Source organism: Fundulus heteroclitus, unplaced genomic scaffold, assembly GCF_011125445.2.
Source record: "Fundulus heteroclitus isolate FHET01 unplaced genomic scaffold, MU-UCD_Fhet_4.1 scaffold_80, whole genome shotgun sequence".
In the NCBI taxonomy this organism is placed as follows: Eukaryota; Metazoa; Chordata; class Actinopteri; order Cyprinodontiformes; family Fundulidae; genus Fundulus; species Fundulus heteroclitus.
This window is the reverse complement of record NW_023397252.1, coordinates 1,288,481-1,312,549: the sequence shown is the minus strand read 5'-3', so window position 1 is coordinate 1,312,549 and position 24,069 is coordinate 1,288,481. Positions and strand designations below refer to the sequence as shown.

General features: G+C 43.1%; 1 protein-coding gene across 1 annotated transcript in view; it reads right to left on the bottom strand.

The window, feature by feature from the left end:
• Positions 1 to 236: 236 nt before the first annotated feature.
• The window catches only part of LOC105922945 (major histocompatibility complex class I-related gene protein), a 58,540-nt gene continuing 34,707 nt past the window's right edge, over positions 237 to 24,069 (bottom strand). The window contains exons 5-6 of the mRNA XM_036134369.1: positions 790 to 894; positions 237 to 679 (exon numbers count right to left, since the gene is read on the bottom strand). Coding sequence (XP_035990262.1) covers positions 642 to 679; positions 790 to 894 — 143 coding nt within the window. The 3' untranslated portion in view covers positions 237 to 641. The remainder of the gene's footprint in view (positions 680 to 789; positions 895 to 24,069) is intronic.

Here is a 24,069-nt window from a genome sequence, read left to right as displayed (position 1 = left end):
CTTTCAACCAATCACAACGCAGACCCTGGAAAGCCCTGTCACTAAGCTCCGCCCCCTTTAAAGGATTCAGAGTGCATGCGTTCTTTTTTCTTTTTTAAAAACTTGCAATTTTGGTAAAAAGTTGGTTGAATAAAGGGTTGAGTTTGAATTCAGTGTTTGTGTGTTTTATATCTATAAATAGGTTGCTAAGCAACAGCATAAAATGGCCAGGGCTGCACTTAAAACATATGTTTGAATTTGTTGATAATAATCGATATCGATCAATATGAGTTTTATTTTATCAATACGTTTTTTTTTTCTATATCACCAAGCCCTAAGACAAAGGCTTTTGTTTTCTCCCTTCAACAGCAACTCTACGGTGTTTTAGTTTATGAAAAGTGATTTAACTCTGCATAAATTCTTTAACAGTCACCTTCATGTGATTAGTTTCATCTGCTCTGAACTGAAACCGTCAGTAGATTAAACAAGTTTGACTTGAACTGGATCTATGGTTCGATAAACAGCTTTTGGCAAAGATAGAAATTTGGTTTCACTTAATACAAGGTGGGTTAATTCCTTCTAATGTGATGTAGTATTAAAAAAATCAACATTTCATAGAAAGAATTTATAATTAATTCAAACACCAGGCAATGGATTGTTCATCAGGTCTCTGAAATCAGTTCAAAGCGAGTCTCGTCAGCTGAAAGGTCAGAGAGAGTGGTGGTAAATTCCCTTATCAAATACAACATTCAAAAATGGATGAAGGCATCAATAATATATTATCTCAAACACAAAATCCAAGTCACTTACCTCTGTTCCTTTTATAGAGCACATATCCAGCAGCAGCAATGATGGAAACCAGAACAAAAGCAATCACAGCAGCTATGATTGGGATGGTAATGTTACTATGCCTCTCTGGTAAACAAAAACAGAACAAAATAAAAGCTTGTTATTACATCTTTGCAAATCTTTTGCATTTATCTAATTCTATCTAATAAATTCTGATGATAAAATCTGAGCTTTTGTAAAACTTAAACAAGTTTTTAATTTCTGTGAGCTAACACTATGGAACACCCTTCCTCAGGTATTATGAGAATCTTAAAATAGTATACATCTTTTAAAAGTAATGATGTGACTTTGTAACAGTATGTAGGCAATTGTAAGCCCACCTGTTTTATTTGTGTATATGTGTGCATATAAATATGTGTGGATATATGCAGGGGTGGTGCCAGCCATATGGGTGCCCTAAGCGCATTTATTAATATTCAATATATTATCACTATTCAATTCAATTTTATGTATATATATGTTTACAAATGTCATCTCAAGGCACTTTACAAAGTCAGACTCCATCAGATCCTCCAGGTTGGTCAGAAAGTTTCCTCTCTAAGGAAACCCAGCAGGTTGCATCAAGTCTCTCCAAGCAGCATTCACTCCTCCTGAAAGAGCGTAGAGCCACAGTGGACAGTCGTCTGCATTGTTGATGGCTTTGCAGCAATCCCTCATACTGAGCATGTATGAAGCGACAGTGGAGAGGAAAACTCCCCTTTAACAGGGAGGAAAACCTCCAGCAGAACCAGAACCAGGCTCAAAGTGAACGCTCATCAAAACAGAGTAGAGACACAGAAAGCACAGAAGCTCACATTGACCCAGGAGTACTTTCTATGTTAGATGGTAATAGCGGATGATCTGTCTCCCCTGATGATGTCACAGCTACCAGAACGCCAGACCAGGTGTACCTACTATGAAGAGAAAAATGAGAGTGAACCAAAAGTTAAAAGTTGAAATAACAACAAACAATACAAATACAATACAACAATACAATACAAACAGTAGGAAAACAGTGGGAAAAATCTCAAAAAGGAAAGTTTTAAGCCTGGTCTTAAAAGTAGACGGGTGTCTGCCTCACAAACCAAAACGAGTAGTGTTCCACAGGAGGAGAGTCTGAAAACTAAAAGAGTGGCCTCCCATTCTACTTTTATAGACTCTAGGAACCACCAGTACACCTGCAGTCTGAGAGAAGGATAAGGATTACTTTATTAATCCCCAAAGGGGAAATTGAGTTGCCATTGACATATAAAAAACACTTATTATACAGGCAAAAATTACTCACAATGGACTCCGCTATAGACCACAACAAAAGAGCCACATGATTTAAATCTAATGAAGTACTCTGTTAGAAACATATGGGGTAATCAGATCTCTGATGTATGAAGAAGTTTGATTATTAGGGGTTCCTATACTTTCAGCTCAGAGTCGCATGCATTCGTAGTTTGCATGCAGTTAAACCAGTGCCGGCCCAAGCCTCTTGAGGGCCCCAAGCAGAATTTTTTGGGAAGGCCCTCCTCCCAGCATGCAGAATCACCTATGCTAAAAGATTATTGACACAAATATCACGCTACAATGTTATAGCGAATATTATAAATGAATACAGTGATTATACAGTGATTTACAATTATGTATTAATATAAAATAAATAAATGATACTGAAAATACATTGCTCTTTTATTAAAACATATTAAATAAATTGTTTTCTCTTGATTCATTCATTGATTTATATCACTTGTTTAAGTTATTAAAATTAAAAGTAGTTAAAATTGGGGTGCCTCCCGGTGGCCCCAAGTGGCTGCTTAGTTCGCTTTGCCTCGGGCCAGCCCTGAGTGAAACTCAAACTTCCTCCAGTGCGCAGAGTCAAGACATATTTTTACCTGCTTTGGTAAAAATATCTGTTTTGTAAAAGCATGGAGTTTCTAAAGATGGCTGCACTAAAGGCTGCCACAGAGTCAGGAACACTGAGCCTCTAATAGCCATATAGATGCCGGGTGGAGTCTGTCCTGTTGGGGGAACATGGGCCGTGGAATAAAGCAATAAATGCCTAAATGACCAAGTGAACTTTTTTAGTACTCCAAAATGCTAACAACCCAGGGTCTAGACCAGGAAAGGCATTTTCCAACTATTAGGTGCACTTAAAATCTTTCATGTAAAGGCCCTCATATGATGGGTAAAACGTCTGTGGAGAGTCAGTGCAGAGTCCGCAACATTTAGTTTTCATGCTCCATTTATCTGGAACAAACTCCCAGAGGACTGTAAACGTGCTGAAACCCTGAGTTCATGTAAATCAAGTTTAAAAACATTTGTTTAGAATTGCCTTTAACTGTTGATGTTGAAATTTGGAGTCCAACTTGTTTTATACTGTATCAGACCTGCTGCTACTATTCCAGTGCAACGTGCTTTCTTCTGTAATGTTTTCCCTCTGTCACTGTAATGCTTTTCTTTCCACTTTCTTTTTTTTGTTGTTGTTCATATACAGCACTTTGAATCCTCTTGTTATTGAAAAGTGCTTTATACAAATGCAGTAAAGTTTGTCAAACTTTACTGCAGGTGAACACGATTTTCAGCCAGACACAAAATTACATTTTAAAAGGGTTTATTGAAGGGGTAAATAATGGCAGATGAAGCAGGCAAACAGTCACAGTCTTAGCAGAAGAATCCTGGTAGAAAGTGCTGGTTTGCAGCGGTCAGCAGAGAACCGGGAGATGTAGGCGGTGACAGAACCAGCAGGCTACGTAGATCGGAGAACCACTAGAACAGTTAACCAAGCAGCTGAGACTCACAGAGGAACAGGTAGCATGACAGCATGGAGACCCAGGCAATTTCAACTAGGAGAGGTTAGATGGCAGGGCACACAGGATCCAGTAGAGCAGGAAACAGGCTGAACTGCAGCATGCAGACACAGGCGACCCTAGCAGAAGTGTCCAGCTGGCAGAGCACACATGAGCAGGTGAAGCAAAGGCAAATCCCATGGGAGGAGCAGTGAAGAGAGTGAGATGTTCTGGCTGAGTTGAGTAGGCAGAGGCAGGTATTAGTAAGCTGGTGAACAGGTGAGCTGAGTGACTAATTAGTGGGAACAGGTGGAGATAATCCAGAGTGGGGTGGTGGCTGGACACAGACTGAGCTGGAAAGATAACTGCTGGTGGCTTAATAGTGAACAAATTAACAGAAAAATTCCTCATTAGTGTAAAGTCAAACTAAACAGAACCATAACTATGACAGCCTTGTTTTTTTATTTTTGTTTGTGTGTGTGTCTGTCTATAGCCCCAGTTGGTCATGGCCAATGGCCGAACACACTGAGCGTGGCTCCAGTGAATGTTTCTTTCTGTTAAATGGAAGTTTTCCTCTTCATTGCCTCTATATGCATCCAGGAGGAGTGAATGCTGCAAATCAATGACTCGATGCAGTCTTCCGAGTTTCCTTAGATGGAAAACTTTTTAACTAGTCTGTCTGTATGATTTGATTGAATTCACTTTGTAAACTGCCTTGAGATAACATATCATGTGAATTGGGGCCATATAAATACAAAGAATTAAATTGGATGGGCTACATAATGGCACAGTTGGTAGCACCCTCACTTTGCTGCAAGAAGGCCCTGGGAACTTTGCTTACAATCTTTCTGCATGGAGTTAAGATGTTCTTATGCATGTGTTGGTTTTCTCCAAGTACTCTCATTTCTTCCCAATTTCCAATAACATGACTTTTAGATTTAGAAGTAAAATACACAAAAAGTATCAGGCACATCATTTGGCTTACCTCTGTTGGTTCTTATAACTGTTTCATCCAGTTTAATAATTTCTTCTTTGTCATGAAGCTGAAACACACAGTCGTACCTCCTCCAGTCTTCAGGACTGATTGAGGAAATGTTCAGGTAAACCCTCATCTGGAAGGTCCCATCATCGTTTGGAAGGATCTCTCCATGATCCACATTCTCATGAATTTCCTCTCCATCTTTCCTCCAGAACATCAGAGCTCTGTTAGGATAGAAACCTGTAGCGTGGCAGCTGACAGGAGAGGAAGGAGACTTCTGCAGCAGAGACAAGGAGGGATGCTCTGGAAATGTAGAAATGAGAAAATCAGGGGGAAACAAAATAGGTCTATGGAGTCAGAAAGGGTTGATATAGAAACAGATTAGGGCCACCAGTTAATGGGAAATGATTGGGAATGAGGATGATTTAAAAATAAAATGACAAAAAATAAAACTTCCATTCACATACAGATCAAGCCAGGTAGTCACACTGTAAGAGATAAAAAATTGTTTCCTTCATGTCTGGCATTAAATCATACTAAATGTTTCATGTTTCAGGTCAGTTAGGATTAACAAACCTATTTTGTGTTGCTCCATGCCAGAATGACAGAGAGGACTTCCCAGATATTTTTTATTTCAAATTAAAAAAATTCCATAGAGTATAATCAAAGGATATCATTAGTAAAATGAGTAATATCGAATAATGATATCATGGATTTTGGAAGCCCCAATGGAAGAGAAATTTGACTCATGCTTTGAATCCTGTGTTGCTAAACTGATTTTATGAATTGCTACTAACTCTTAATAACTCAGTATGGATTCCCCAAATGATCTTAACATTAGTTTAAAGAAGCATGTCATATTAAACAGAGAGTAAAATCATAGATTTTAAACATCCCAACATCCCAGTCATAATAAAATCATTTTTATTTGATCTTCTCATATAATTACCTGTTCTCAGCAGAATGCTCTTCCCTTTGTTCAAAGATCTCTTAAGCCAATCAGGGCAAGCCTGGGTGAGAATCATTTTATTCTCCATCGATCTAACATTATTTACGTCCCATACAAGAATCATTGGGGTGGCTTGTGGTTGTAGAGCAATCCATTTCGGAGTCTCTAAATCCAGAGCAATAAAGTCTTCTCCATTATAACCGTACCGCATAGCACCATCACCTCTCTGAGTCTCCTCATCCCAGTAACAGGAAAACATCAGTTGAAAAACATGGACTCCTGAAACGGAACAGAGGGAAAAATCAAAACAGATAAACAACGCAGTTATTAACAATATTAAGGCAAGGCATATTCATTTGTACAGCACATTTTTGTACAAGAGTAACACAAAGTGCCTTATATGATTAAAACATAGGAAAATAAAGCAGAATAAAAGCAAGTAGGAATAAAATGTAGAAAAATGTAAATAATATAAAGCATAATATGGATGGATGGAGGGAGGAAGGGAGGGATGGATGGATGGATGGATGGATGGATGGATGGATGGATGGATGGATGGATGGATGGATGGATGGATGGATGGATGGATGGATGGATGGATAAAACATGAGAAATGAACTCGTACGTACTATCATACTGTCTCCCACTAGAGTTTGGTCACGTGATTATGCTCTGTGTTTACATCCCTCCGCGGACGCCACCGCTGCGTGTGAGCGGATCCACGGCGCGGTGACCAGGCTGCAGACACAGCACCCCCGCGCTCTCCTTCTCATGACCGGAGATTTCAACCAAACCTCCCCTTTGTTGCACCCTCCCCACACTCACCCAGTATGTCACGTGTACAACCAGAGACAAAAAAAACTCTATGCGCAGAAGAGCTCAGTGAAAGTTTGGTCAGATGAGGCCACTGAGAAACTGAGGGTTTGTTTCAGAACCACAGAATGGAGCATGTTCCAAAGCTTTCATGGTGATGACATCAACAGCCTGACTGAATGCATCACTGACTACATGAACTTCTGTGTGGAGAGCATTGTGCCTACACAACGGCTACGCTACGGTGCTTTGCAAACAACCCCCCCCCCCCCTGGGTGACCCCTGAGCTGAAAGTCCTCCTGAACCAGAAGAAAAAGGCTTTCAACTCAGGGGACAGAGAGGAGCAGCGTAGAGTGGAGAGGTCTCAAGAACTCTGCTTTGGGCAGAGGAGCAGCAGGGCTGCAGACGGTGACACCAGGTTTGCAGATGAGTTAAACAGGTTCTTCACACGGTTTGACTCCCCTCACACTGGCCTCCTCCATGCCTTCAACTCTCCACACGTCTCCAACCCCCAGCCCGCCTGTGCAGATGAGCTCTGTGAGGTCCTCAGCTACATCTGCAACCTGAGCCTCAGCCTGGGGGTGGTGCCCACCCTGTGGAAGACCTCCTGTGTGGTACCGGTTCCCAAAACGCCGCACGCCAGGGAACCAGCCCACTTTAGACCAGTAACTCTAACCTCCCATCTAATGAAGATGGTGGAGCGCCTCATCCTAGCACACCTACGCATCGTGGTGAGCCCCACCCTGGAGACGCTGCTGATGTACTCCCAACATCAGAGTAGAGGATGCCATCATCTACTTGCTGCAGCACAGACCCGGTGGAATGGGCGGGCATTGGGGGGCCGTGCCCGCCTTGGACTGGAAGCTGTCTTTTTTTTTTTTTTTACTTTGGAGTGGCCATCGTTCTATTACTACTTTCTTTGATGTGTCAATTATGCAATTCAACCAATCAAATCAACGACTGAAGGCAACATGCTAGCCGATTACAGCTGGAGAGGGCCGGGTCGGTGGGTAATACATTCATAGCCTTCAGAGACTGTGGTCACCGTCAGTGTCGGTGGTGTGGGATGGATATTCGGTCTGATTACCAAACAATTACAAGAAGTGACAACAAAGCAAGTGAGAGCGAGCTGGAAGGAGTGCCATTAATTTCTGTTTGAAATGTCAGCATGGAAGTCAACACTGGAATAAACATTCACGCTAGGAGGGTTAGCTATGAGAGCTAGGAGCACCAGGAGCAGAATCAAGCAGGAAAACTGCCAAACTGCAGAAACTTGGGTTACTTTTAGGCAGAAGGGAACTCTGCTTTGTTCTGATCCTTGTGCTCCCTAGCTGCTGTAAGTACAGAACCTCTTCTAGTATGAATTATTATTTCAGTCAGTGTTCAGCCTGACACCAGCACTCATGTTTATCAGCGTGTAACTTATGCTGGACTTTTGAGTCAAGACAAAGCGCTACAGTTTGCCTCACTGTTGATTTCCAACCCAAACCCAGCATAAAACCTGCCCAACTTAAAAGAAATAAAACAAGCCCAAATCTCAAACTCTCTCATGTTAAAAGCATAGAACTATTAAACACACAAGAACATGTAATTACCACACAACTGTGCTGAAGCAAAGAAAAAGCTTTGCACATACGGGCTCCACACAAAATTTACCAGTCAACCAAATAACACACAAGATCACTTTAACAAGCACAATATATCAACTGGGAAAAAAACTTTTATCAATAGCTTCCCAACGTGAGTTGTAAATCTACCTTAATATAGACTTAATTTCTCTTACAGAGCTCAACCAAACAATTCTCTTTCACAGCCATGAAATATTTTTAAGTTGATCAGTAGAACTCAACCCCTCTTGGGGCATTTACATTGACCAATACAATTTCATAGTGACACTTGATTTTTCTTTTCTTGCTTTATTATAACTATTGATCAATGTTATTCATTATAACTATTATTCATTGATGATGTCAGATTCAAAAGATTCAACTTATTTGAAAAATTAAATTGATCGGTAAAATTAGTTGAAGGAGATGGCATTTTAATAAAATGGTTTTAGTTTTCTTCCAGACATTGACAACTATTTTGAAATATTGTGCTAGTAATTCTTTCTAAAAGCTCAACAAATGTGGTGAAAAGTTTTCCAAATTTTTATAACCTGCCCATAAGCTGTTTTTGCTCCAGCTCAATGGGTTCAAAAGAAGCCTAATTGGGTGGAAACCTGCCTAATTTGGCAACACTGACTACACTATTGCTTTTTGTTTTTTGTTTTTTTTTTTAGATTTTGGGATTTTATTGAGAATTTCTTTCTCAGCACTGTAGAAGTAGTCACAGAGCAACTGTTCAGCCTGAAGCATATAAAAAAAAATTCTGAAAAAGTGTGACCCCCTAAAAAAATGGAATGCCTCACCTGTAATTTGTTTATGCAGCCGGGTCTGCTGCAGCGGGCGCTTTGACTTCTCCAGCGCTTTCAACGCCATCAGACTGGTGCTGCTGAGGGTGAAGCTGGAGGACGCTGGGGTGGACAAACATCTAGCTGACTAGACCATTGACTACCTCACTGACCGCCCTCAGCACGTGCGGCTGCACGGCTGTCAGTCAGAAGTGGCATTCTGACTGACACCGGGGCCCCCCAGGGCACAATTCTGTCTCCGTTTCTTTTCACCCTCTACACCTCGGACTTCACCTACAACACGGACAGCTGCCATGTTCAGAAGTTCTCTGACGACTCGGCCATTGTGGGCTGTGTGTCTGAGGGGAACGAGCAGGAGTACCGGTCGTTCATCAGGGACTTTGTGGACTGGTGTGAGAAAAACCATCTGTGCTTAAACACTAATAAGACCAAGGAGATGGTGATCGATTTCAGAAGAAGACCCCCTCCTCACTCACCTGTGAAAATTCCAGGGGCAGGACATAGAAACTGTGGAGAATTTCAAATACCTGGGTGTTCACATCAACAATAAACTGGACTGGACTCATAACACAGACGCTCTGTATAAGAAGGGCCAGAGCCGCCTCCACCTCCTGAGGAGGCTGAGGTCCTTTGGAGTGAGCAGGCCTCTGCTAAAGACCTTCTATGACTCTGTGGTGGCCTCAGCACTCCTCTACGCTGTCGTCTGCTGGGCCCCTGGCCGCACAGAGCGGAACAGAAAGAGGCTGAATAAGCTGGTGAGGAAGGCCACTTCTGTCCTGGGTTGCACTCTGGACTAGAGTGACCAGACGTCCCCGATTTCCGGGGACTGTCCCCGTTTTGGACCACCTGTCCCTGGCTAAAGCTGTCCCCGGAAATGTCCCCGATTTTACAGAGGGGGAAAAAGTGTTACGGTAGCTGGTTGCGCAGCTGATAATATAAAGACGAGGAACAGAGCGCACCACTAGATGGCGGTAATGATCCCTTTGGATGTCAGATGCCATTAAAACAGAAGAAGAAGAAGTGGAAATTCGTTGTCAACCGGTGACAACTGATGGGGAGCTGCTGTGTTATGGTAGGTGTATTAAGCGATTCATTTTATTTGGATCGGGCTGATCCTGTGAGAAATGTTTGGTTCGTGTCCAGGTTTAAAAGTAATCAATAAAACTTAGACAAGACCACGAGTTGCTGCTCACATGAGTGAAAGACACTCGGATAAAATGTAACAGAATGATTGAAAACTCTTTGTAAGGCGCTAATCTGGTACGCTGGTTCTCCAGGGATCAACAAGGGCTCGTCTAAAGAGGTTTTAGAACTGATTGGTGACCTTTAGTTTATATTTCAGAAAGTTAGTTATAAGTAGAGATATTATTACAAGTTGTTTTGCTGATTTATGGTTGTGATTTATGAGCATAGACTTCCAGACTTCCTGACATGATATACTCAGGTTTGAGTTGAGAAGCCTAATTGTCTGAGGATATAACCTCTTTCTGAGTCTCTGCACTGAACATGAGTTTCACTGCACTTCCTTTGCTGTGGTGGAATGAAGAGGCAGTTTAGTTGTAGTTTTTCTTGTGTTTTAAAAATTTCAGTTCTGCACATAATATATCCTCTTCTCCTCTTATTTTATCCAGACCTCTGACTACCATGGCTGATGGCTCTTCAGACACAGAAGGCCTTGAAGAAACCAGAGATGATCTCATGGTAGCTGATTCACTGACCGGAGTTAGCTCACCTTATAGGAGCAAACAATATACTGGCACATCAACTACAACCATACACATAATGTAGTTATACACACTTTATGTAAGTTTATACATGCTCATGCTGCACTATACACACAATCACTTGCATTCATGTCAAGGGGATTTTCAAGTCTGTGCTTTTTTTGAACATGTTTAACACTTTTTCACCTCACATCACCACAATCCATTTTCTTGTCCCAAACAGGCTCTAAGCACAGTTCCACTAACTCCTGAACTTCGGCAGCTCCTTTGTTTCCTGTCTTTCATTACTGGACAGACTGATTAATCCAGGTGTGTCTGACCTCAGTAACCAGCCACACACACCTGGATTAATCAGCTTGTCCAGTAATGAAAGACGGGACACAAAGGAGCTGCCGAAGTTCAGGAAGTAGTGGAACTGTGCTCACAGCCCATTAGTGGGAGAAATTAATCTGCTTCTTTGGGATGCACAGGCCTCTGATGTGGCCAGTTGACAGTAAGAAACATATATCATCCTTCTTTTTGATGTTAATGCAAAAAAAAAACTATTGTTCATAGGTATGTAGATGTGAACAGAATGATTATTTGTTGCACTTTTTGAAAAGGTGGGGGAACTCTGTCTCCACAGACAACCACAGGCCAAACGTTTGTATTTACTGGATTTTGTTTTCCTCATTTCACTCTCCCCTTAGGAGGCGGCAAAGCTCTTTGGGCCCCACAAAATTAGAAAGCTCTGCTAACAACCCTTGACCACTCCACTCCCACCCCCACTACTTTGCCCCAACCCAGAGACACAGTTCTAGTTTCTATTAATAACACTATTGATGTATTCATTTTATTAATCTTAGGATATACTAAAAGTGTGGAGAGGCATATTCCTGGCTTTTACACTTGATTTTTGTTGTTTAAATATTAATAAATATGCAAAAATAAATGAAACCATTATTGTCCCCGTTTCCTAATTTCATCTTGATGAGATGTATTGATTTTTATGTACGAGCAAGAAATGTCCCCAGATTTGATTTCAGAAATCTGGTCACCTTTCTCTGGACTCGGTGGAGGAAGTAGCTGAGAGGAGGATGTTGTCCAAGCTCACATCCATCATGGACAACACCTTCCACCACCTGCACCAGACTGTGGAGGAGCTGTGTAGCTCCTTTAGTGACAGACTTAGACATCGTTGTCTGTAAAAAGGAGCGCTACCGCAGATCATTCATCCCTGCTGCTATCAGATTCTATAATGCTGCACTATAACTGAAATAAAGTAAAAAATAACCACAGTGCAATTACTTTTTAATACCCTGTGCAATAATCCTGTTAAATAAAAGACTTCAGCTGTTATGGTTATCTCACTACCTCACTGTTGTTCTTACCTGGTACCACTTTAATGTACAATGTCAATCCATATGTATATAAGTCACCTTAAAAGTATATAAGTCATCTTAAATCTCTGCTTTCTTTTATTTTTTCCTTGATCCACCGTATATACCTCATGCACCATTTCCTCCTTTTGGCACCTTCTTTTGATTATTGAGCCGATGTGACACTAGTGGATTTCTCCACTGTGAGATCAATAAAGTCTATCTTATCTGAAAACTAAAAGCAGACAATGATTTGAAAAACAGTTGGATTACAAATTTAAACTCGTGATGTTTCAGTAAATTAGAACAGTCAAGGGTAATCATGTGTTTTTAATCTTGATTTAAAGGAAGTCAGGCTTTCAGCACTTTTACAGTGTTCTGGTTTTAGGTATGCAGAGTAGATTTGAGCCAGAAGACCTTAGTGGTCTGGAGGGTTGATACACTGATAACAAGTCTGTGATGTATTTAGGTGCTAAGCCATTCAGGGATTTATAGACTAACACAAGTATTTTAAAGTCTATTCTCTGAGATACAGGGAGCCATGGAAGGACTTCAGAACCGGGTCCATGTTCTCTACGTTCTTAGTCTTAGTGAGGACTTCAGAACCGGGTCCATGTTCTCTACATTCTTAGTCTTAGTGAGGACATGGGCAGCCGCGTTCTAGATCAGCTGTAGCTGTTTGATCCACGTTTCAGACAGACCTGTGGAAACACCGTTGCAGTAATCAATCAGACTAAATATAAACGCATGGATTAGTTTTTCCAGATCCTGCTGAGACATTATTCCTTTAATCCTGGAATTGTTCTTCAGGTGATAGAAAGCCGATCTTGTAATTGTCTTTAGATGCTTTTGGAGGTTCAGGTCTGAGTCTATCACTACACCTAGATTTCAGGCCTGATCAGTGGTTTCTAGCTGAAGTGACTGAAGCTGTGTGCTAACTTTTGATCACTCCTCTATTGGTCCAAAAGTTATTACTTCAGTTTTGTTTGTATTTAAGAAGAAAAAATTGGCACATCCATGCATTGATTTCTTTTAAGCATTTACTCAGTGCTTGAATGGCTTCACAGTCACCTGGTGACATGGTGAATTAGAGCTGTGTTTCTTCTGCATAGTTATGATAACTGCTGTTTTTTATGATCTGGGCCAGAGGGAGTGAACGCCGGCCACCTGAGGCTCTGGGGACCGGGGGAGAGGCTGGTGTTGGGGAGCAACGGCTGGAGGCAGGCCTCCTGGACCGCCTCACTGGATTCGGGTGCATTGGAGGCCGGCGGGTCCCCTTGGACCCAGGCCTCACGGGACTTAAGAATGGTGAAGGCTGGCGGGTCCTCCTGGATCACCTCCTCACGGGACTTGAGAGCAAAGAATGGAGGCGGGTCCCCTTGGACTTCCTTATGGGACTTCAGAGCGTTGGAGGCAGGTGGGTCCCTCTGGACCAAGCCCTCACGGGGTTTGAGAGCGGTGGGCAGAGGCGAAGCAGGTCCTTCAGCGGCCGGCGACGGCGAGGCTGTCCCTGTGAACAGGGACCAGATAGGCAGGGACAGACTAGCTAGGGAACAGGTCCTCTCTGTCTCCATAGAAAAAGTTCCACAGCTGAGACTCATTCATGTGTGGGACTCGGGCTAAAGGAGGCGCTTTGAAGCAGCAAGGTTCTGGCGCCGGAGGAGGCGGCTTGTAGCTCCGCGGAGGTATCAACGGAGGAAGATCATCGTACCCATCTCCCACCAACTGGAAGGACAGGGGTTGCTGCAGGGGCCTGGGCACCCTCCTCCGACCTCTTAGGTGCGCCTCAGCTTTCTCCACAGAGCGGCGTTTCTCAGTCACTGGCTGTTTGGCTGAGGGAGTAGGCTCAGCTTCAGAACGCCCATAACAGGGCTGACGGTCGAGAGCAGCAGCGGTGAGAGCAGCAGTGGCGGAGGAGGCGGACAGGCTGATGAGTAGAGGTTTGGGTGGTGGTGGCCTGTAGAAGATCTGGGCAACCGCAGCACAGTAATTGTCTTTAATTGTCGAGCTCTTCGCACAGTGTGGCAATGACGTCCAGGGACTCCCTAAGCTGCTTCTTGAAAAACTCCAGGTCTTTATCGAGCCCGGTCTCTGCTGGTCTGCTCACAGAGAGCGGGGTTGGGTCCATCTGGCTCAAACATGGGCTCAGTGTGGGCGATGGGTTCATGTGGCTGGAACGTACTGTCAGGATTTGTGGAGTTGAACCCAAATTCAGCCGCACACAGAGCCACGTTATCAGAGAGTTGTTTTTTTTTTTTGGTTTTTTTTTGGGGGGGGGGATTTTTTGCAGCTCTAGTGGCTCGCTTTTTCCGAAAGTAGGCTGACAGGAAGGGGGGTAGAAGAAGGGGAGAGACATTCGGCAAAGGACCGCGGGTTGGATTCGAACCCGGGTCGACCGCGTCGAGGACTAAGGCCTCTGTATATGGGTCGCACTACCTGCTGCGCCACATGCGCGCCCCGTTATCATGAGTAATGGAGGATGGACAGGGAACTGTACCAAACTGGAGCGCTGATGATGATGGCTGGAGCTGGAAATGGCAGGTGTAGGGAGCTCAGACGGGCGGACGTAGGAAACACAGCGAGTTGGATATCAGGAGCACAGGCATGTAGGCGTGAGGCAAGGCAAGGAAGAGGTATGACTGAAGGAATATTGAAAGATGTTCCGTGAGGATGAGCACTCTGAGGAGGGTTTAAGTAGGCTGTTAGGGGGACGTCACATAGGCAGAGTGGCAGGTGGAATCAGTTTGGCTTAATTGCCGGTGGCAGCTGGCGTTGATCAAGGGTGGAGTGGAGAACTGGGCTGAATGAGAGGTGGAAAGTGCTAGAAACGTCCAGGGTGAAGCAGGCAAAGCTGAGCCCTGACAGGGAGCATGTAGATATTGAATAGCAGAGGACCCAGGATGGACAATTGGGAAACCTCTCATCCACGGGCCTAGGTTTGCATAGGGACCATAGGGACATGTCCCTGCCAAAATTTTGGACTGACCTACTTGTCCCTACCAATAATACAACGTGAATAACATGTTTATAATTTACAATACAATGTTGTTGCTGCAGTCACTTCTTTTCCTCTCACAAATCCGCTTTCTGATGGCTGCTGCTGCCGCTTAATCCGTCTGCCTGCCTTTTCTTTCCTGTCCCTTTAAATCTGCAGCTTACATGGACTGCACTGTGAATGTTTGGAGCCCGAGATTTAAATTTCATTCATACTGGGATACTACGGTTACTATGATTAATACTAGGCTACGAGACTAATCCCAATTAAAAAACAAAATATTAGCTACTCTAAAATAGAAGAAAGCTGCTGAGTGCTGTTCTGTAAAGAAGCAGGAGAGACTGTTTTGATTTTTGGAACTTGAGAAATGTAAGTAACCAACGTTAACGTCTCAAAATAGTTTTAATTGTGAAGTATAATGCATTTCATCAACAAAAACCTAATCTCTTTTATAAATTATTCTGTATTAAGCAAGACCAAGTAAAAAATCTTGGTGTTGTTTTCGGCCAAGACATGTCATTTAAATCCCATATTAAACAGGTTTCCAGAGTTTCCTTTTTTCACCTCTGGAATATCGCCAAAATTAGAAACATTCTGTCCAGGGGTGATGCTGAAAAACTAGTCCATGCATTTGTTACTTCAAGGCTGGACTATTGTAATTCTTTACTATCAGGAAGTCTACAAATCGCAGTTCAAAGTCTTCAGCTGATCCAAAATGCTGCAGCAAGAGTTCTGATGAAAATCAACAAGAGGGATCATATTTCTCCGATTTTAGCTTCCCTTCATTGGCTTCCTGTTAACTCAAGAATAGAATTTAAAATTCTTTTTCTAACGTATAAAGCCCTTAATAATCAAGCTCCATCATATATCAGAGCTCTGATTACCCCGTATGTTCCTAACAGAGCACTTCGCTCTCAGACTGCAGGTCTGCTGGTGGTTCCTAGAGTCTAAAAGTAGAATGGGAGGCAGATCCTTTATACTTTTAAGACTAGGCTTAAAACTTTCCTTTGTGACAAAGCTTCTAGTTAGAGTAGCTCATGTTACCCTGAGCTACCTCTATAGTTATGCTGCTATAGGCTTAGGCTACTGGAGGACATCAGGGCCTATTTTTCTCACTCTACTGACTTCTACTGTTCCCCAGTTTTGCATTGCGTTGCATTGAAATGACTGTTGTCATTTCAGCTTTTAACTTTTTGCTCTCTCTCTCTTTTTTCTTCATAGTAGGTACATCTGGTCTGGCATTCTGTTAACTGTGACATCTTCCAGGGAAGACAAATCACCGGCTATTACCATCTAACATAGAACAGATTACTGGATCAATGTGTGCTTCTGTGTGTTTTTGTCTGTCTTGTTGTGTCTCTGCTCTGTCTTCTGTAACCCCCAGTCAGTCGAGGCAGATGACCGTTCATACTGAGCCCGGTTCTGCTGGAGTTTTTCCTTCCCGCTAATGGGTGGTTTTTCTTTCCACTATCGCTTCATGCTTGCTCAGTATGAAGGATTGCTGCAAAGCCATGGACAATGCAGACGACTCTCCCTGTGGCTCTACGCTTCTCCAGGAGTGAATGCTGCTTGTCGGGACTTTGATGCAATCAACTGGTTCCCTTATATAGGAAATATTTGACCAATCTGTTTAATATGATTGATTTTGACTTTGTAAAGTGCCTCGAGATGACATGTTTCATGAATTGGCACTATATAAATAAAATTTAAATTGAAATTTAGTTCTAAAGACTGCTGGAAAGATGGAAAAGCAAAGACTGTAGACTATTAAAAATTCAGATTCTTAGCCACAGCCGTTTGAAAAAGTAAAGGTATTTTACCAATATTTCGTTGATATTATTGCTTCCAAATTCTGTCGACCCTTTGAGGCAGTTTAGGTATAAATAGCAGGTATTTATTTTACATGATGTACAGTATAACAACACTAGATGCTGCCTACACAACTGCTATTTTTTAGTTTAGACTTTAGCTTAGTTGTAAAAGCATAATTAGGGTTCCACCTAATAATAGCGCTATTTAATTTGACTATTTCAACTTCTAGAATTAGGGTAAAGACAAATACAAACAGAGGAACACTGTTTGTATTGCTTTTGTTGTACATAGATTTCCATCAGCAAATTAATACAAACGAGGGGCGGAGTTAGACATTCTCATCATCAGGGCCTTAGCCTACAAAATATTTCATAATTACGAGGAGAATTTGGCACACCAAACAAGTAAGAAATTATTTAATCTGTTGATGCAGTGACAAAATTAATTTAAAATTGGCCTTTACATATCTTAAAATTTAATCTGCTGTTCTTTAATAGTTGTACTAGTCTATACCAATAGTATATTGATATGTTCTCATTTCATTGATGAAATGAACAACCACTCATGTAACAATTCAGTCTTGGTGTCACCAATCTTACTCAAAGTAAAATATTGGGTCTTCCATGTCACTTATGTATTTAAAATAATAAAGGGGGGGTGTTAAATCCTGCTTGGCATTGCTGCCTGTCGCACCTCCTCCGGTGCCCATGGGTCAGCTGCAGGGTTGTCAGCCAGGAACCACCATTCACCAACGTCTTGCCCCTTTAATCCTGGAACTTCTCCTGGTGGCGGGGCAGTGATAGGGACATCTCCCTGTCAACCCCTGCAGCTGAAAGATGTTATTCCCTGCAACTGTTGTCTGGGGGTTAGGTGTTATTCCCCCAGGTTCTGTCCTTCCTTTGCAGCCAGAGCCAAAAGCTCCCTTTCTCAGCCTCCTCAGCCAGTTCCTTTGTTGTCTTCCTCAGCCTTCCTCCCATGACTCCCACATCTTTCAGGAGGCGTATGGTCGACAACCCCGGCATCCGACCTCCACTGGGTAGATGGTAGTCTTCCAGCCCGCCTCCCGGCACTCAGCACCCAGCTCTGAGTACTTGGCCTTCTTTCGCTCAAAGGCAGCTTCGATCTCTTCCTCCATTAGCAAAGTGAGCTCAATAAGGGCTACCGCTCTTGCCTTTACGGACCACACCACAATGTCTGGTCGGAGAGATGTGGTGGTGATTTCTGTGGGAAACAGCAGCTTCCTGTCCAGGTCGACCCTTATGCTCCACTCCTGGCCAGTAGTGAAGGGCCTTACTGTTTCTCTTTGCTTGAAGCTTCTGATTCCTCCTTCGGCGACAAAGATGGTGGGGTCCTCTTCTGGCGGTGGTATCCTGCTACCCTGTCTGCACTCCTCCAGCACTTCGGCTAGCTTTTTCAAGACCTGGTCATGGCACCATCTATAGCGGCCCTGTGAGAGGGCCACTTTGCAGCCTGACAAAATGTACTGGAGGCTTGCGTAGGGAGCATTGCAGAATGCACAACATTCCTCATTTCCGAACCACTGGTGAAGGTTCCGAGGACAGGGAAGCATATCATATGTTGAGTGGATAAGGAAGCTGAGTCTTGCCTGTGGGAAGACTTCCACAAGTCTGACCAACTGATGTTCCTGGTTGAGTTTCCCTCCCAGGTTGTCCAGCTACCTTGCCGTCCCTGAGACACAGCTTTAATCTTGTAGCGGTCTTCCTCCATCCTCGTCACCTCCGCCACCACCATTTCCTTTCTTTCCTTGCAGTGGGCCTTGGATCAGAAGTATGGTGCTTCTCCCTATCCTAGGCCTGCTCTTCCTACCTGCACTCTGCCCACAATCTCCTTGTGCTGCAGCCGGCTTATAGCTTGGTCGACCTCGGTCTGGGCGTTCCACTTGCGGCCAGTCAAGACCCTGGCGTTAGCATTCCTAACCGACCCATCTGCAGACTCCCGGTGCTCGAGCACCAAGCTGGTCTTTTCTTGTCTGTTGCCCAGCTGTAGCGATCTTAGAGGTAGCTGGAGCATGTTCCTCCCAAATAGGCCGGCTTCAGAGATGCACCGTGGCAGCCCCAACCACTTTCGGATGAATGAGTTGGCTTTCCCATCCATCCTACTCACGGTTGATGAGGGGATCTCACTCATTTTCAGGGGCCACAGCAGTCTCTGGTAGAGTGTGAATTGGTAACACCAGACCTTGTATTTGCCCGGGAGTTGGCTTTGGTCAATTATCGTCAGGCCATCAGAGAGCTGCTTCATAACGGTTTTTCCCATTTGCTTGTCGGAAAGCTAGGCAGTGTACTGCCTCCCAAGGCTTTTGATGGGCTGCTTTGCAAGGAGTGGGATCTTTTCTCCCCCGACGACGAAGGTGGTGTTGTCGTTCCGGACTCCTCCGGACTCCTCCGGGACTTGGCGGGCTTGATCTACATCCTTGCCCATGACATCAGCTCATCAATCCTCCTCAACAGTCTTGCTGTGCATGCTGCTGTCTGAAGGAGGGTGGTGACGTCGTCCATGTAGCTTCTTAGCGGGGGAAGCCTTTATTGCACATTTAAACACTACTGACAACTCAATATTGTTAGGGAAATAATTAATTGTCTGAGAAGATGTAGGTAAGGAGAAGCTGTTACATCAGATGTATGATGTAAGAAATGTGTTTGGAATGTTAAGATAAATTACATTTAATGGGCTACACAGAGTAACTACAGCCCAGTTGTACATTTGTTGAAATATTGAAGTTAGCAGTTTAAATGCTGTCAGTGTAGTGTCAGTTCCACCTCTAGTTCCAGTGCCGATGTAAATGCAATACATTGATGTGCATACCCTTGAATGTATTATTTTGCTGTATTTTATGATACAGAGAGAGTATGTCAGATAAAATAAATAGGGTGGGGTTTACATCTGCTCATTTCTATTTCTTTGAAAGAAAATACAAGATAAACATACAGACAACAGACATATTTTGACCATATTTGGTTATAGGCATGTATTTACTGTCTGCTTCTGCTACTGGTAAGTTCAAATGCAAACCTTTTCAAAGTGGAAAAAAGTCCCAGTTTGACATTCATCAGAGCCAGTGATGCTTTAAACACTGACAAACAGCATCTAGTGTGGTAATTTGTATAAATGTAGAAGAAAATGCTGCTTTTCTCTTTAGAGCAGATAAAAAAGCGCCTTGACGCTCAAGTTAAGCATAAAAAAAAATAGGAGCATGCATATTGCGTAGGACCAATGACATCAGACCAATGAAGCTTTGGACCAGTAGTGTCCCTAGCAAAGTTGAAATCAAACCTACGCCCTTGCCCACATGTGATTTTCTTTCACAAAAGTTTTTCACAAAAAACTTTTGTGAAAAAGTATTTTAAATGGGATTTAAACCAGCAAGGAAACCTGACTGGAAAACGTCAAAGCGGCTGGTCATAATTAAGATGAGAATTAATGTTGAAACACAGCTTTTTCAATAATCTTACTGATAAAGGGGAGGTTTGAGATGGGCCTGTAGTTCTGCAAAAGTAGTTTGTTCAATTTATTCTCTTTCTACAGTTTGATAATTGTTGTTTTTAGAGACTGGGGGAATACACCTGACAGAAGGGCCATGTTAATTATCTGATTAATCAAATATAAATTTTACCCACCATGATATTACAATGATATTACATTACATTCAGTAAATGCACAGTTTACTGAATGTATATTACTTCTGTATACATATTGTTCGTCATGGTTGGCTTTATGTATTTTTCCCACATGCAGAAGCACACTCGGGAGAAACAGGTGAAGTTTTAAAGGTTTATTTAAGAACCAGGTAACGGGAGGATTCTGCCTCAGCGGAGGCAGCGTCAGCAGGTCGGGGAGCAGGAAACCGGGTCGATCACTGGGGAAGAACGAGACAGAGGTTAACTGGGGAAACGTGGTGGGGAACTGGTCTGACTGAGCTGGATCTGCTGCTGGACGCAAGCTTACCACTCGATGGACGGAAGGCCGACCGGGGAGGAAGCGGTGGGGACTCAGCGCTAGCCGTACGATGGTGGCCACAGGTGTCCGGGAGACCGGTGGGTCGAAGGTGGGGTCGGGTCCGAGCAGCACCGGGGAATCCAGATGTCCAGGACAGCGAGAGGAACCAGGTGGCTTTCCGGAGATGGCAGGGTTCCAGGGGAGGGGAACCGACTCAGGAGGAACCAGGAGGTTTGCAGGAGAGACCAACACCAGACGGAAGATGACGATGCTTGGAGCTCCTGCCACGAGAGGCTTCACAGGGTCACGAGAGGAAGAGAGCTGACACGAGGAGGTACCACGACGGTAACACTCTGGCATCCTCTCGCTGCCTGCGCGGTGTTTAAGTAGTGCTTCCCGATGCCGCTCAACCGCCCGCAGGTGTGTGGGCTCCGCCCACCAGTCAACCCAGAACACCTGTGGAAAAAGTCTGAGGCAGCAGAGCCGGCAGCAAGCTGCTGTCCTGAGTCCTGACATTGTTTTTATTAAATTTTATTTTATTGTATTCTTATTTTTGTCTGCACCATCAACACTAAGTCAAATTCTTTGTATGTGCCAACCTACTTGGCGATTAAACTTGATTCTGATTCTGATTCTGATTTAACTCTGAGCATTCATATTAGCAGTTGTAAAAATCTGCCTCGTTATTTGTTGATTTCTACGGAGTTTAGTATGATACTGATTGGCCAATCAAGTGATGAAAATTATGCTGCCATCCTAGCTAGATTTCAGTAGTCTGTATTACTATTTGTAACAGATTGCCACTTTGAGTTTAATTGGGTACAGTCACCATTTATTACATCTCTAGAAATAATTTTGATAGATATTAAATTTGAGAATTATAGTCTACATCAATATGATAATTTCTTTATTTCTAGGGATCCATTGGTAACATTTAGGGATAGTCTACTTGAATACAAAAATGGCCTAAAATCACTGTCATTTTAATTTCAATTAAGAAATCTAACCACTTTATTCATATAACCACTTTCATTAATAAGTAATTTAATAATTGGAGTTTAATAGGGAACAAATAAACAAATAAACAAAATGAGATATACCTTCTGGTTGTTTAAAAATATCCTTTAAAATGGAGAGCCTGACTTTATTTCCGTTCAGCTGACGTTCAAAGCACTCCCCTTCAAACCACTTTGACAGCTCAGGGTCGTCATGAAGAAGTTTCTTCAACCAGTCATAGTTGATTTTCAGTGTCTTGTTGCTGCCGTTGCAAAATGCGATTGAATTATCATCAATCATAACAGAAATTTCCAACTTCGGAAAGTCTGAGAGTCCCGAAGATGTGGTGGTCATAAACCGCAGAGAGTGTTTCTCTATGGAGAGATGAAATGCCACAGAATCACTCAACTATATCCAAAATTCCTGATAAACTAAAACATCGCTATTCGAAGACGTTGTGAGGCAATATGACTCTCACACAGAAGCTTGTAATATGACATGTAAAGATGAGAGCTGAAGTTGGATGTTACCTGCTGATGAAGCCTTACAGAAGAGATAAAACAACAATAACTTGATCATCTTTCTCTGTCGTTCAAAACAGCCGATGAGTAACTTGTCTGTGTCAGGAGTGCAGCCACGTCTTGTTCCTGTGGGCGTGTGTGACTCAAGACGCGACTTGTGCATTTTAGTTCCTCTTATTTTCTCTGATTATCGCACATCTGCTGCAACCAAAACACCACCTTCCTGAGTCCGTAAATGAAAATAGTTGTTCGCTCTTTTGTAAAATACTTTTTTCAGACTTCACGTCAGGTATGCAGTTCTCTGCTGTGGAGGTGTGGCGTTATTCTTACCTTTCCTCTCCAGCAGTGTGTGACAGATGAACGATCCAATAGTATGTGTCCACAGACTCGGAGACCGCTGTTTCACACCCGCAGTTCTAGACCTCACGCGGAACCTTACGCGGAACCTTTTAAAGTTAATTAAAACACTAATTTTAATTGTTGAGAGATCTCATGCACCCCCATACCAAATAGTTTGAAAGTTTATTACATAAATCACTAAATAGTGATAATGGATTAAAAGATTGCCAAACAATAATTCTTTATGCTTACACTAACATAGATTTTATGAGTGTGTTTGTGTATGTGTATGTGTGTGTGTGTGAACATTAAACACTTCAGCAGGAAAGTCTGGTAGCTTTGAGTTCTCCAGCCTTTGTTTCTCCTTCTGCTATCAATCATCATGAGAAGTGTCAATCTGTGCCCAAAACCGATAATATATAGGTGAAGACAGTCTACGTAACCATAATTCAAATTCAGCAAACGATTTTAATAAAACATGCATACACATCATTTACATGTAGTCTCATTTAAAGCTATTTGAAGTTCTCTATGATGTGATTGCCAGGATACACATCAAAAATCCTGATGTACTTTGTATCATAGTAACATCACTTCATCAAATAAAACATGACTTCAGAAGTATTCCTGATGGATTCAGGGGGACTTGGTGGAGATACACTAATCTCAGGTCATCTGCTTCGTGGCAACTTGCTGGATCAGAACATGGTGGACGGCTCCTCTGTTCAATGCAGGACGGAGAGATTTTGAAGATCCTTCATACCTGCAGCAATCAGGCTTCCTTTTTATCCTTATCCAATTGTATAATTTTTAAAATCAAAATGTAAAATCCAAATGAAGTTTGTTGGGTGCCTTAAAACCTGAATACACTGGCTGAAATCCATCCATCCATCCATCCATCCATCCTCTTCTGCTTATCCGGAGTCGGGTCGCGGGGGTAGCAGCTTCAGTAGGGAGGCCCAGACGTCCCTCTCCCCAGCCACTTGGGCCAGCTCCTCAGGAGGAACCCCAAGGCGTTCCCAGGCCAGCAGAGAGACATAGTCCCTCCAGCGTGTCCTGGGTCTTCCCCTGGGCCTCCTCCCGGTGGGACGTGCCCGGAACACCTCACCAGGGAGGCGTCCAGGAGGCATCCTAACCAGATGCCCGAGCCACCTCAACTGGCTCCTCTCGACGTGGAGGAGCAGCGGCTCTACTCTGACTCCTCCCCTAGATGACTGAGCTCCTCACCCTATCTCTAAGGGAGAGCCCAGACACACTACGGAGAAAACTCATTTCAGCCGCTTGTATCCGGGATCTCGTTCTTTCGGTCACGACCCAAAGCTCGTGACCATAGATGAGGGTAGGAACGTAGATCGACCGGTAAATCGAGAGCTTCGCCTTTTGGCTCAGCTCTCTCTTCACCATAACGGATCAGACGGTCGGTTGTGGCTGAAATCTAAACTTTGATAATTTGTAGTTTGCTTAATTGTTTGTGCCCAGCTGTTTTTCTGCAAGATAATTGTTTTTCCTTTATGATTTTATCCAGTTATAAATTGTTTTCTCAATATTTGTCAGACCAAACTCTGGTACATCAAAAATTCACACTACACACAACTCATTAAGAAATATATGAATATCTGCTCTGTGGTGTCC